At 46.7% G+C, this 15215-nt stretch overlaps 1 protein-coding gene across 1 annotated transcript in view; it reads left to right on the top strand.

The window, feature by feature from the left end:
- Window positions 1-12852, top strand: part of LOC149441786 (procollagen C-endopeptidase enhancer 2-like) — a 41088-nt gene extending 28236 nt beyond the window's left edge. Inside the window, exons 3-9 of the mRNA XM_089656887.1 lie at window positions 303-561; window positions 681-805; window positions 2552-2688; window positions 3829-4298; window positions 5400-5474; window positions 8087-8260; window positions 12179-12852. Of these exons, the coding sequence (XP_089513013.1) occupies window positions 303-561; window positions 681-805; window positions 2552-2688; window positions 3829-4298; window positions 5400-5474; window positions 8087-8260; window positions 12179-12312 (1374 nt within the window). The 3' untranslated portion in view covers window positions 12313-12852. The remainder of the gene's footprint in view (window positions 1-302; window positions 562-680; window positions 806-2551; window positions 2689-3828; window positions 4299-5399; window positions 5475-8086; window positions 8261-12178) is intronic.
- Window positions 12853-15215: the final 2363 nt, after the last annotated feature.

The raw sequence follows: 15215 nt of genomic DNA, 5'->3' as shown, positions 1-15215 counted from the left end.
CGAGGGCCCGGGGTCAGTAGGGGGCCCCATGAGATGCCCCTGGTACCTTTTTCATAGGCTTTTTTGAGTTTGGGCAAGGACACAGGGGCCCCATGATCCCCTATTGCCACATGGACACAGGGGCCCCATGAGTTGTCAGTCCGCCCCTGGTTGTGGGAATGCAAAACAATCACACAGCAAATGTTTTATAAACAGACCCCACAGTAAAGAGATGGATGCAGATGCATAGCTGGACACAGGACTGTTATTGGTTTTTAATCAGAGAGGAGTTACCCTTTAAGTGCCGCCTTTGGTTCTGCCAGGTTCCCGATGGTCACATTGTGATCCTGTCATTCCGACTTCTGGATATGGAGGCGGACCCCAGCTGTAGGTACGACTACCTCAACATCTACAACGGGCACAGCGAGAATTCCCAGAGGCTGGCACGAGTCTGTGGAACCTTCCGACCCGGCACCATTATGTCTACCGGACCCCAGATGATGCTGGAGATGGGATCGGATGAGGAGACCGGAGGACGCGGCTTCCTAGCCTGGTACGCGGCAGGAGCACCAGCGCTTAATGGTGAGCCGGTGACACCGGAGTAGCAATTCCGTACCATTTTGTGACACGCACAGATATATATTGTAATATTTATTACTCTGATTTTTCTACAATGGTAATAACTCTCTTTGTCGGATTAGAAAACCTCTTCTGTGGAGGGAAGCTGGAGAAACCTCAGGGAAGTATAACAAGCCCAAGCTGGCCCAAGACTAATTACCCCAGCGGTGTCAGCTGCTCCTGGCATATCCTTGCCCCGAAACACCAGGTAAGTGATTATCTCTGACCCCATAAACTGATCTTCGCTGGTATTATCTGTACTGTGAGGGTTGTATTTATAACAAAAACTTGCATAGCAATTTGCCCGGTGAACCTGTGCTGGTCAAACGTACATCATTGATTTAAAACGGAAAATACTACATTTGGCCAATAGATGGCACTAAGTTTTATATGAAACTCTTATATTACTTAGCCCAGCAATGGGCAAACTACGGCCCGCGGGCCGTATACGGCCCGGCGGACCTTTTAATCCGGCCCGCGGAGCTAGGCTCCCGCAAGGCCAGTGGTCGGCAAGCCGCGGCTCTTTACAAATTTAGATGCGGCTCTCCTGTGTGCCGGGCGCCCGCTCCCCTCCCTCCTCTCCCCTCCTCTCCTCTCGGATGGCCGCCCCCCCTCTCGGATGGCCGCCCCCCTCCCTCCTCTCGGACGTCAGGACTCTGCAGCTGTCAGGATGTAGGCGGGGCAGCCAGGATGTAGGCGGGGCAGCGTGACGAACTCCTCTCACAGTCCTCCCTGAAGACCAGAACGGCGCGGGAATACGAGAGGAACGCGCGGACCAAAGGTAAGTGAATTGACACAGGGGGGGGACTTACTATATGGGGGACTTACTATATGGGGGATGAATTACTATAGGGGGGACTTACTATATGGGGAATGAATTACTATATGGGGGACTTACTATATGGGGAATGAATTACTATATGGAGGACTTACTATATGGGGGATGAATTACTATATGGGGGACTTACTATATGGGGGATGAATTACTATATGGGGGACTTACTATATGGGGAATTAATTACTATATGGAGGACTTACTATATGGGGAATGAATTACTATATGGGGGACTTACTATATGGGGAATGAATTACTATATGGGGGACTTACTATATGGGGAATGAATTACTATATGGAGGACTTACTATATGGGGAATGAATTACTATATGGGGGACTTACTATATGGGGAATGAATTACTATATGGAGGACTTACTATATGGGGAATGAATTACTATATGGAGGACTTACTATATGGGGGATGAATTACTATATGGGGGATGAATTAATATGGGGGATGAATTAATATGGGGGATGAATTACTATGTGGGGGATGAATTACTATGTGGGGGATGAATTACTATGGGGGATGAATTACTATATGGGGGATGAATTACTATGGGGGATGAATTACTATAGGGGGGATGAATTACTATGGGGGACGAATTACTATATGGGGGACGAATTACTATATGGGGGACGAATTACTATATGGGGGATGAATTACTATGGGGGATGAATTACTATATGGGGGATGAATTACTATATGGGGGATGAATTACTATATGGGGGATTAATTACTATGGGGGATTAATTACTATGCTTACTATGGGGGAATATTACTATACTTACTATGGATGACACATACACATCATTCATCTACTCTTGGTCCGGCCCCCGGGTCCAATATATGAACCCATTGCGGCCCTCAAGTCAAAAAGTTTGCCCACCCCTGACTTAGCCCCATCTAGTGTCCAAATGTGGTATTTTCTTGTTTAAATACAGAATTTGGATACTAGATGCCAGTACATATTCAACTAGCACAAGAAAAAGCCTAATAACATTTGGGGGGGAGGGGGGTACCTAATTCACGGGGAACTCAGGTACATGCGCTTTCACTGGGTGAATATATTTTTTAAAAATATATAAATACTCCCCAATGTATTTTATTTGCCAGGTGATCGAGCTCTCATTTGGAAAGTTTGATGTTGAAGACGACAGTTACTGCCGCTACGATTACCTGGCCGTGTTCAACGGAGGACAGACAGACAACAACCATGAGATCGGAAAATACTGCGGAGACACCGTACCAAAGTGAGTGCAGTGGTTACATATAGAGGAGCTTACACTTTAATGTCCCCTCCCCCACAGTCCCATCAGTCTCTGTACCAGAGGAGCTTACACTCTAATGTCCCCTCCCCCACAGTCCCATCAGTATCTGTACCAGAGGAGCTTACACTCTAATGTCCCCTCCCCCACAGTCACATCAGTCTCTGTACCAGAGGAGCTTACACTCTAATGTCACAGTCACACACTATCATTATACATTTATATAGCTCTGACATATACCGCAGTGTTGTTCATAGAACACTGAGCCAGTCCCATCAGTCTCTGCATCACAGGGGCTTACACTCTAATGCCCCCCCCCACAGTCACATCAGTCTTTGTACCAGAGGAGCTTACACTCTAATGTCCCCTCCCCCACAGTCACACACTATTATTATTGCATATTTATATAGCTCTGACATATACCCAGGTCCGGGGCAAGGGGTGGGTGGGAGGGGCAGCTGCCCTGGGCGTGATGGTATCATATGAAGTGGGAGGGGGGCACCACATGGAGAGTTCCTATCTACAAGCTGCCAGTAGTAGTGATGGTAGCTTCATTACCCCTGTCAGCTTAGCGCTGGAGGAGACAAGCCAGACCTAGAAAGGAGGGGAGAGCTGGGAGGAGGGATGGGCTGTGCTCTCTCCCCCACCCTCAGCTCCTCCTCCTGGCACTGCAGATGTCCTGGGTCGGGGAGTGCCGGATTGCCACTGTGCAGTGTCCATCCAGCAAAGAACATGGGGGGCGGTAAGCAAACACTGCACAATGACAGTCTGACAGCCAGTGGTATCTCTAGTGCAGAGCCCCGGGGCAGCAATCCTATAGCCCCCTTGAATTTTTTTGGTGACACATAATGCTTATAGACTTTGGGGGGGATGGTCCTTTGGCACGTTCACCCTGGGCGCTACATACTTTGTACCAGCACTACAAATACCACAGTGCTGTACAGCGGAAGAAGTAAAACAGTGGGTGGAGCTGAGAATTTGGGTACAGAGGTGTCCACACTGTTATCTTCAGAGGATCCTAGATTCCAGTTGGTGAGCCTACTCTCCAGTTAGCCAGAAGTGAAGTATGAGGTTTTGATGGACTGACCCTTTCAATGGTTCCTTGATATTTTTATTTTTTTTCAGCACAGTCTATTCCGAAGGCAATGAGATGCTGGTGCAGTTCGTATCTGACCTCAGCATAACGGCGGGTGGATTTGATATCACCTACAGAATGAAGGATGCATCCGAAGTCCCAAAGATGGACCCCGAATCAAAAACCAAAGCAACTAGTGTGGGCACAGTGAGCCGCCCAGATGGAACTAAACCACCAGCTAAACCCAAACCTACCCCCAAAGCTGCAGTCAAGCCCACCCCGAAACCAACCACAACCAAGCCAAGCTCAAAGCCCTCCACGCCTAAGCCCACCCCAAAACCAACCACGCCCAAGCCCAGCTCAAAGCCCTCCACGCCTAAGCCCACCCCGAAACCAACCACGCCCAAGCCCAGCTCAAAGCCAGCCACGGCTAAGCCCACCCCGAAACCCAAACCCACCAAGGCTGCCAAACTGGCCACCACGGCGAAACCGAAACGTGACAATTTGCCAGCTCCTGCAGGTGACTGATGAGCTAACATCTCTGGGCTGAACTTTAAGATTATTGGTTCGATCCACCCAAACCAATAATTAAATTGTAGGTGGAGGCTAGTAAAATAGTTATCTCAATTTTAGGATCTTTTGAGGATTTCTACAGTAAGATCTCTATTTGACTTTTTAATGATTATGCTTCTGCCCACCTTGGGTTGTTCCAGCACCTTCACTTTGGAGTTTATGGTGTTACCACTCACCTTGGGGCATTATTGATGCACTCATCGAGTGTTCAGTGATTCTGCTCACTTTGTGGTAATCCATGTCCCTCATCTAGGTATACGCGGATGTTCCTGCCTATTCAGTGATGTTCTCGATGCCCCCTCTGGGAGGTTAAGGTGTTCCTGCATATCGTAGGTTGCTCTTGCATTTCTACCTGGGAGCTTTGGGTGTTCTTGTCCACCTGACAGTGTTTTTGTTCCTTAGGTGGGTGTGTTCCCTAGGGTGTTTATACTCTGACACCTGTTAGTGTTTTCACCCACCTTGGGATATATTCAGTACTCCTGAGATTGTGTGTTTCTGTTCACCTTGTAGTGTTCTTGTTCCTCCACCTGGTATTGGGTGTTTTTCCAGATTGTTTTCTTATGTTCTTCATATACAAGATTTCAAAAAAAAATCATCAGGGATGGTAGGAACACTCATATTGAGAACAGCAGGTGTGCAGACCTGAGAACTTAGCAGAGAGATGATGGGAACCCCCTCATAATGGGCAGAGCAGCTATACAGACCCGGGAACTAAGCACAGGGATGGTCGGTACCCTCATATTGGGCACAGCAGATATATAGACCCGGGAACTAAGCATAGGTATGGTGGTAATTCCTCTTGATGAAGACAACAGGTGTGCAGGTTCTGAAACTCACCTCACAACAGATATGCAAACTTGGTAACTCAGAGACCTCACCAATAGAGTCCTTGAGAGACTAACATGGTTTTTAATACTCCAAAAAAACAAAAAATGGTTTGGGTGGATGAACCAGGGACAAGTCTTTAAATCTATCATTGAAATCTAAGACCTGACCAGGTATTTTTAGTCTCACTATACAATGTTGTTAATCTTTTGGATAATTTTAGGTTCACCTGCCAAGTGCCCGGAGAAGTGTCGGAAGACAGGAACTTTGGGAGCCCACTACTGCGCCAACCAGTTCGGTAAGGAATTTCAGGAGGCGGGTATTCTGGTAGGCTTGGCCAAAGCTTCCATTATCCATCTGAAAAGGTAGATTGATCCCCAAATCTCACTCAGAAAGGTGGGTGGATAGAAGGTTCCTTGTCCAGTGACAAGATGTCCATCCTAAGTGCGATCTCATTCAGCAAGGTGGGTGGGTAGAAGGTTTCTTATCCAGGGCCAAGATGTTCATCCTCAGTATGATCACATTTAGTAAGGTGGGTGGGTAGAAGCTTATTTGTCCAGGCATAAGATGTCCATCCTCAGTGCAATCTCATTTAGAACGTTGGGTGGGTAGAAGGTTTCTTGTCAATGGACAAAATGTCCACCCCAGGGCAATCGCATTGAGGAAGATGGGTGGGTTGAAAGTTCCGTATCTAGGGCCAGGATGTCCATCCTCAGCACAATCTTATTTAGGAAAGTGGGTGGGTGGAGTGTTACTTGTCCATGACCAAGATGTCCATCCTCAGCACGATCTCATTTAGGAAAGTGGGTAGGTGACTGGTTCTTTGTCTAGGACCAAAATGTCCATCCTCAGCGAAAACTCATTTAGGAAAGTGGGTAGGTGAAGGGTTTCTTGTTCATGACCAAGATGTCCATCCTCAGCTTAATCTCATTTAGGAAGGCAGTTGGGCAGGTATTTTGTTCAGGGCCAAGATGTCCATCCTCAGTGTGATATAATTCAAGTGGGTGGGTAGAAGGTTTCTTGTCAAGGGCCAAGGTGTTCATCCTTAGTGTAATCGCATTTAATAAGGTGGGTGGGTAGAAATTGCATTGTCCAGGCACAAGATGTCCTTCCTCAGTGCAATCTCATTTAAATAGATGGGTGAGCAGAAGGTTCCTTGTCCATGGACTAATTACCTATCCCAGCGCAATCTCATTGAGGAAGATGGGTGGTTAGAAGGTTACTTATCTAGGGCCAAGATATCCATCCTAAGCACAATCTCATTTAGGAAGGTGGAGGTAAAAAGGATACATGTCCCAGTCCTGGATGTCTATCCCCAACGCAATCTCATTTAGGAAAGCGGGTGGGTGGAGGGTTCATTTTCCAGGACCAAAATGTCAATTCTCAGCACAATTTAATTTAGGAAAGTGGGTGGGTGGAGGGTTCCTTGTCCAGGACCAAGATTTCCATCCTTAGCATAAGCTCATTCAAGAAGGTTGATGGGTAGAAGGTTACTTGTTTAGGGACAAGATGTTCATCCTCAACATAATCTCATTTAGGAGGTTGATGGGTAGGTACAGTATCTTGTCAAGGGCCAAGATGTCCATCCTCATTGTGGTCCTATTCAGAAAGCTGGATGGCTAGAAGGTTCCTTGTCTATGGACAAGATGTCCACCCAGTGCAATCTCATTGAGGAAGATGGGTGAGTAGAAGGTTCTTTGTATAGGACAAGACGTCCACCCTCAGCACAATCTCTTTTAAGAAAGCAGATGGCTAGAAGGTTCCTTGTCCAGGACTAAGATGTCCATCCTCAGCGCAATCTCATTTAGGAAGGTGTGTGGGGGGGGATAAAAGTATCCTTGTCACGGGCCAGGATGTCTATCCTCAACACAATTTCATTTAGCAACATAGATGGGTAGAAGGTTCCTCGTCCAGAGCCAAGATATCCTTCCGCAGCACAATCTCATTTAAGAAGATGGATGGGTTGTCCAGGACCAAGATGTCCATCCTCATAGGGGAGTGTATAGGGGAACTAGAGGAGACAATCCAAGGGTGGTCATCTCGATGGCCCTGGTTTACCCCCCTCCAGGATGATCATGGCTAGCAAAGTAAATGTGGGGGGGAGAGAATGAGATAAAAGGGGAGAAGGAAACGCAGAGAATAAAATGTTTAACCTATAGGAACAACCTACGTCATCTATCACTATAGAATAATTCTCGTCAAGGTATCCTGTCCTTGATCTCCCACCCCAAAAGAATAGTACCCTGTGGATACACTCAATGATGGTCAGTTATTAGATATATAGGGCTAGAACCCCTGTCAGGTTTTTATTGCTGTCTGTGTCCCCCACCAGGGAGATTCACCACTTGCATTTGTCCTGGTGTCACCAGAACAGGAGGTAACAGGAAATCATCCAATGGGGACACTTGTTCCGGCGACAGCTGTCCAATGAGAGAATTACCTCTTTTTGGTAATCCTCTCAAGGTTTGGAGAGCTTTCCTCTCACATCCTGTTGGGTCTAAAGAGCAGGAAGTGACAGGAAAGTTCCCCAACATGACACAAAAAAATGGACTTGGGTTCTAACTACTGGCTTTAGATACAATGCAAGATTTCCAGTCCTCTAATTATGCTGGGACACTCCCTTTCCACCTTATCGGTGCTCTATTGGATGTATATTGGGGATTGAACCAGTGGGAACATGTGCATGCCATACAATCATATGAGAATGATCATCAGGTCCAGCTAGTGGCCATAATAGGGTATGTTTTTGAAATGCCCCAGTCAGGAAAATACCACATTATGACCAATAGATGGAGCTGATGATCATAGGAAATACACATATTAGACAAATTACAGGGTTTATTCATGCTAGAAAAGGCAAATATACTCCGAACCCATGGAGCTGACCATCACCTGTCCTCCACCCCCTAGTTTTGACCGGGACAGTGAAGTCTCTGACCAAAGGAGAGGTGGAGCGCACTCTGCTCGCCAGTATCAACATCATCCAGACCTACAAGACCGAAGGCCTGACCATTCAAGAAGCCGGCAAAACCATGAGTGTCCAGATCGTCAATGAGTGCCCCCGATGCCCCATACTGAAGAAAGGTAACACAAGGGGACACTGAGGAGCTTATCACTCAGCAAAAAATGAGGCGCAATGTTCTGCGGATTTCCAGAGAGAGACCAGAAATAATCTGCAGAATATATCAATATAGATCTGTCATGGGGCAGATGGGATGGAGCAATGCTCTGAGAATAAATCGATATGTATCTCTCATGGGGGAGATGGGCCACTGCAATGTTCTGCAGATCTCTAGTGAGGTCAGGAAAGGAATAATCTGCAGAATGTATCAATATGTATCTGTTAGGAGGGAGATGGGACGGAGCAATGTTCTGCAGATCTCAATGGTGGTCAGTGATGGAATAATCGGCAGAATATATCAATATGATTCTGTCAGGGGGGCGATGGGACAGAGCAATGTTCTGCAGATCTCCATGGTGGTCAGTGATAGAATAATCTGCAGAATATATCAATATGGATCTGTCAGGGGGGCGATGGGATGGAGTGATGTTCTGCTGAACTCAACGGTGGTCAGTGATGGACTAATCAGCAGAATATATCAATATGTATCTGTCAGGAGGGAGATGGGATGGAGCAATGTTCTGCAGATATCATTAGTGGTCAGTGATGGAATAATCTGCAAAATGTATCAATATGTATCTGTCAGGGAGGCGATGGGATGGAGTGATGTTCTGCAGATCTCAATGGTAGTCAATGATGGAATAATCTGCAAAAGGTATCAGTATGTATCTGTCAGGAGGGAGACGGGACGGAGCAATGTTCTGCAGATCTCAATGGTGGTCAGTGATGGAATAATCTGCAAAATGAATCAATATGGATCTGTCAGGGAGGCGATGGGATGGAGTGATGTTCTGCAGATCTCAATGGTAGTCAGTGATGGAATAATCGTCAGAATATATCAATATGGATCTGTCGGGGGGGGGCAATGGGATGGAGTGATGTTCTGCTGAACTCAATGGTGGTCAGTGATGGACTAATCAGCAGAATATATTAATATGGATCTGTCAGGGGAAGATGGGGCAGGGCAATGCTCTGCAGAGGTCAGTGATGGAATAATCTGCAGAATATATCAATATGGATCTGTCAGGGGGGCGATGGGATGGAGTGATGTTCTGCTGAACTCAATGGTGGTCAGTGATGGACTAATCAGCAGAATATATCAATATGTATCTGTCAGGAGGGAGATGGGATGGAGTGATGTTCTGCAGATCTCATTAGTGGTCAGTGATGGGATAATCTGCATAATATATCAATATGTATCTGGTAGGGGGGGAGATGGAACACAGCAATATTCTGCAGAAAATAGCAATACGTACAGTGCATCCAGAAAATATTCCCAGCGCTTAAATTTTGACACATGTTGTTATTTTACAGCCTTATTCCAAATGGATTCAATTCATTTTTTTCCTCCACATTCTACAAACAATACCCCATAATGACAACGTGAAAGAAGTTCGTTTTGAAATCTTTGCAATTTATTAAAAATAAAAAACGAAAGAAAAAACCCCACATACATAAGTATTCCCAGCCTTTGCCATGACACTCAGAATTGAGCTCTGGTGCCTCCTGTTCCCACGTATCATCCTTGAGATGTTTCCACAACTTGATTGGAGTCCACCTGTGGGACATTCAGTGGCTTGGAGTCCAGCTGTGGGACATTCAGTGGCTTGGAGTCCACCTGTGGGACGTTCAGTGGCTTGGAGTCCACCTGTGGGACGTTCAGTGGATTGGAGTCCACCTGTGGGACGTTCAGTGGCTTGGAGTCCAGCTGTGGGGACGTTCAGTGGCTTGGAGTCCACCTGTGGAACGTTCAGTGGCTTGGAGTCCAGCTGTGGGACGTTCAGTGGATTGGAGTCCAGCTGTGGGACATTCAGTGGCTTGGAGTCCAGCTGTGGGACATTCAGTGGCTTGGAGTCCAGCTGTGGGACATTCAGTGGCTTGGAGTCCAGCTGTGGGACATTCAGTGGCTTGGAGTCCACCTGTGGGACGTTCAGTGGCTTGGAGTCCACCTGTGGGACGTTCAGTGGATTAGAGTCCACCTGTGGGACGTTCAGTGGATTGGAGTCCACCTGTGGAAAAATTCAGTTGATTGGACATGATTAGGAAAGGCATAAACCTGTCTATAGAAGGTCCCACAGGTAACAGTGCATGTCAGAGCACAAACCAAGCCATGAAGTCCAAGGAATTGTCCATAGACCTCCGAGACAGGATTGTATCAAGGCACAGATCTGGGGAAGGGTACAGAAAAATGTCTGCTGCATTGAAGGGCCCAATAAGCACAGTGGCCTCCATCATCTGTAAATGGAAGGAGTTTGGAACCACCAGGAATCTTCCTAGAGCGGGCCGCCCGGCCAAAATGAGCGATCGAGGGAGAAGGGCCTTAGCCAGGAAGGTAACCAAGCACCTGATGGTCACTCTGAAAGAGCTCCAGTGTTTCTCTGTGGAGAGAGGAGAACCTTCCAGAAGAACAACCATCTATGCAGCACTCCACCAATCAGGTCTGTATGGTAGAGGGGCCAGATGGAAGCCACTCCTCAGTAAATGGCCTTTTGGCAGCCCGCCTGGAGTTTGCCAAAAGGCACCTGAGGGACTCTCAGACCATGACAAAGACCCGAACCACACAGCCCACATAACAAAGGAGTGGCTACGGGCCAACTCTGAATGTCCTGGAGTGGCCCAGGTAGAGCCCAGACTTGAACCTGATTGAACATCTCTGGAGAGATCTGAAAATGGCCGTGCACCGACACTCCCCATCCAACCAGATGGAGCTTGAGAGGTACTGCAAAGAAGAATGGGAGAAATCGCCCAAAAATATGTGTGCCAACCTTGTAGCATCGTACTCAGAATGACTTGAGGCTGTAATTGGTGCTAAAGGGGCCAACAAAGTATTCAACAAAGGCTGGGAATACTTATGTACATGGGGGGGGCTGGGAATACTCATGTATGTGGGGGGGGGGGTGTTTTTATTTTTAATAAATTGCAAAGATTTCAAAATGAACTTCTTTCACATTGTCATTATGGGGTATTGTTTGTAGAATGTTGAGGAAAAAAATGAATTGAATCCGTTTTGGAATAAGGCTGTAACATAACAAAATGTGGCAAAAGTGAAGCGCTGGGAATACTTTCTGGATGCTCTGTATCTGTCAGGGGGGAGATGGTACGGAGCAATGCTCTGCAGATCTCAATGGTGGGCTGTGATGGAATAATCTGCAGAATATATCAGTATGGGTCTGTCAGGGGGAGATGGGATGGAGCAATGCTCTGCAGAGGTCAATGATGAAATAATCTGCAGAATGTATCAATATGGATCTGTCTGGAGGGAAATGGTACAGAGCAATGTTCTGCAGATCTCAATGGTGGGCGGTGATTAAATAAATTGCATAATATATTAATATGCGTCTGTCAATGGGAAAAAGGACAGAGCAATGTTCTGCAGACCTTAATGGTGATCGGCGGTGGAATAATCTGCAGAATATATCAATTTGAATCTGTCAGGGGGAGATGTGGCAGGGCAATGCTCTGCAGAGGTCAGTGATGGAATAATCTGCAGAATGTATCAATATGGATCTGTAAGGAGGGAGATGGAACGAAGCAATATTCTGCAGATCTCTAGAGAAGTCAGTGATGGAATAATCTGCAGAATATATCAATATGTATCTACAAGAGGGGGATGGGATGGAGCAATGTTCTGCAGAAAATAGCAATATGGACCTGTGAGGAGGGAGACAGGATGGAGCAATGTTCTGTAGAATATATCAATATGTATCTACAAGAGGGGGATGGGATGGAGCAATGCTCTGCAGAAAATAGCAATATGGATCTGTCAGGGGGGAGATGGGGCGGAGCAATGTTCTGTAGAATAATTCATGGGGCGATGCTCTGCGGTCTCTATGACAATGGCGAATGTCCGGTGATAACGGGTGTGTTTTGTGCGTTGGCAGGTGCCAGTTATCTCTTCATGGGAATGGTGGACGGTGAAGGTCGCGGCAGGATTTTGGGTGACAGTTTCGTCATCGTGTACAGAGCCCAGCAGCACCAGATCCTCACCAGCGTCTCCAAGAAGCCCTGCTCCTGAGCTGCTGCAGCGTCACCATAGTAACCACCTCTAGAAGCCACAACTGTGTTGCCATGGCGACGTTTCTAGTGGTGGCTGCTGCGTTGCTATGGCGACACACCAAGTGATGACTGCTGAGTGTACGTGATCGCAGCGGCTGCTGCGTTGCCATGGTGACCTCCCTAGTAACGGCTTTTATGTGACCCCCCCTAGCAATAACGGAACGCCGCCGTGGAGCCTTAACCGCTATCTTGTTGCTATAGCAACATTCCTAGTCTCGGCTGCCAGGTCGCCATGTTGACATTCCTATCGCCATGGTGACCTGTTTAGTGATTGCTTAGTGGTCGCCCTGCTTTTCCTTCATTCGTCCTGCATCTCCGTCCGATTATTCTCTCATTTTATTTTATAAAATCCGAAAAATTATAACCAAATCCCCTATAGATATCATTTATATACCCCACCAACAAAATGGCACCCGAACCAAGATGGCGGCCCATATGGGCCTTTCCTCCCCAGCCCACCAACCTGTATCCGGTGATCTCAATAAACAGAATATTTGTGTCCCTGGCTCCTGTGTGGTCATTGGTGGAGCGACGGCACCCGGAAACGAAACCGCCATCTGCGCCACCATGCTTGAAGACTGCCCTGTGGGAACGATCTAATAACAGAACTAAGGGCAAAACGTTTTTTCATTTCTTGTCGAGTAAGGGAAGGTCGTAACTCCTGTCAGGGTTTGTATCCCACCGGGGAGATTTTGCTTCACTTCCTGTCCCGTAGCCAAAACAGGAAGCGAGGGGAAATCCCTGCAAAAGCGAGGCAATCCCTGGTTGTCACCGGAACCAGTGACCCCATTAGAAGATTTCTCCTCTCTTCCTGTTCTGGTGACAACCCAAAATTGGTGATTTTCTTCCACTCTTGGTGATAATGGTAAACCGGACAGATGGAGCGGGTGAATCTCCATAACGGGGGCACAGACAGCAAAAAAACGGGGGGAGGGTGTCTAATCCTACTCAGCTCTGTCCAAAACGAAACAAAAAAGTTTTGCCTTTAATGTGGAGAGCTGAATCTGTGAATGAAGGATTGTGTAGCGCGGACTTAAATCCGAGACTCGCTGGGGCCTATTTGTTAAAAAATGTGCACGGCCCTTATAAACAATCCCCGTAATGCATCTTATAGGTGAGTTTCCTATGATCGCCAGCTCCATCTAGTGGCCATAATGCAGTATTTTCCTGAAATGCCTCAGTCAGGGAAATACAGCATTGTAGCCACTAGATGGAGCTGAAGATCATAGGAAATTAAAAAAAAAAACAAAACATTGGACACATTACAGGGATTATTTTCTAATGACTGGGTGAGCTTAGTATATGAGGGGAAGCTCTGCTGATTTCCATCACCCAACATGTGCAAGCAGAAATGACGCGATGAGGCCCACTGTGCCTGTGCTCAGGGGTCAGGGGCTGCTCATATCTGATGCCGCCCGTGTACTCCCATCACTTCCATAAAAATAGTGATTCCCCGGTAATAAATGCTCCTCCACACTTTGAGCCCTCCACGGGGTTCAACTTTCTCGGGATTTTGGCAACTTGACGGTTGAATCTGGACATAAATTTAGGCAACAATGGAAGCAAGGGGGTTCCAAACTGGGAACTGATGAACATTGAGGGGAGGGGCCAAAGCAAGGGGGTTCCAAACTGGGAACTGATGAACATTGAGGGGAGGGGCCAAAGCAAGGGGGTTCCAAACTGGGAACTGATGAACATTGAGGGGAGGGGCCTAAATCGCCTTCCTAGTAATGACATCAACAGCTCGTCCCATTGTCAACATTACAAGTTGACAATGTTTACAAGTGCCGGTAATGCTGAAAACATGGAGGAGGGTCCAAGATTTACTGAGATGCTGAAAATATCCAGGAGGGTCCCAAGATTTACCGACATGCTGAAAACACAGAAGAGAGTCCAAGATTTTCTGACATGCTGAAAACATGGAAGAGGGTCCAAGATTTTCTGACATGCTGAAAACATGGAAGAGGGTCCAAGATTTGCTGAATATATCCAGGAGGGTCCCAAGAGATACTGACATGCCGAAGACACGGAAGAGGGTCCAAGATTTGCTGACATGCTGAAAATATGAATGAGGGTCCAAGATTTGCTGAGAAGCTAAAAACATGGAGATTTCAAGATTTACTGACATGCTGAAAACATGGAGGAGGGTCCAAGATTTGCTGACATGCTGGAAACATGGAGGAGGGTCCAAGATTTGCTGAATATATCCAGGAGGGTCCCAAGAGTTACTGACATGCTGAAAACATGGAGGAGGGTCCAAGATTTGCTGACAAGCTAAAAACATGGAGGAGATTTCAAGATTTACTGACATGCTGAAAACATGGAGGACCACCCAAGATTTGCTGACATGCTGAAAACAAAGAAGACTGTCAATAATTTGCTGATATGCTGAAAATATGTATGAGGGACCAAGATTTGCTGACAAGCTAAAAACATGGAGGAGAGTCCAAGATGTATTGACATGCTGAAAACATGGAGAAGGATCTCATGGTTTGCTGACATGCTGAAAATTTGGAGAGAGGGTTCCATGATATAATGACATGCTAAAAACATTGATTATAGTCCAACAGTTTGCTGACGTGCTGAAAATATGGAAGAGGGTCTCATAATTAACTGACGTGCTGAAAAAATAAGGGAGGGGCCAAAACTGGGAATTGATGAACATTGAGGGGAGGGGCCTAAATCGCCTTCCTAGTAATGACAGCAGCACATCCCATTGTCAACATTTTATAAGTGTCTGTAATGCTGAAAACATGGAGGAGGGTCCCAAGATTTACTGACATGCTGAAAATACGTATGAGGGTCCAAGATTTGCTGAGAAGCTACAAGCATGGAGGAGATTTCAAGATTTACTGACATGCT

The sequence above is a fragment of the Staurois parvus genome, unplaced genomic scaffold (genome assembly GCF_062004578.1).
Source record: "Staurois parvus isolate SC_StPar_1 unplaced genomic scaffold, SC_StPar_1.0 ptg000947l, whole genome shotgun sequence".
Taxonomy (NCBI): Eukaryota; Metazoa; Chordata; class Amphibia; order Anura; family Ranidae; genus Staurois; species Staurois parvus.
Note: the sequence above shows the minus strand (reverse complement) of the source record. Positions and strands in the feature narration are given on the sequence as shown.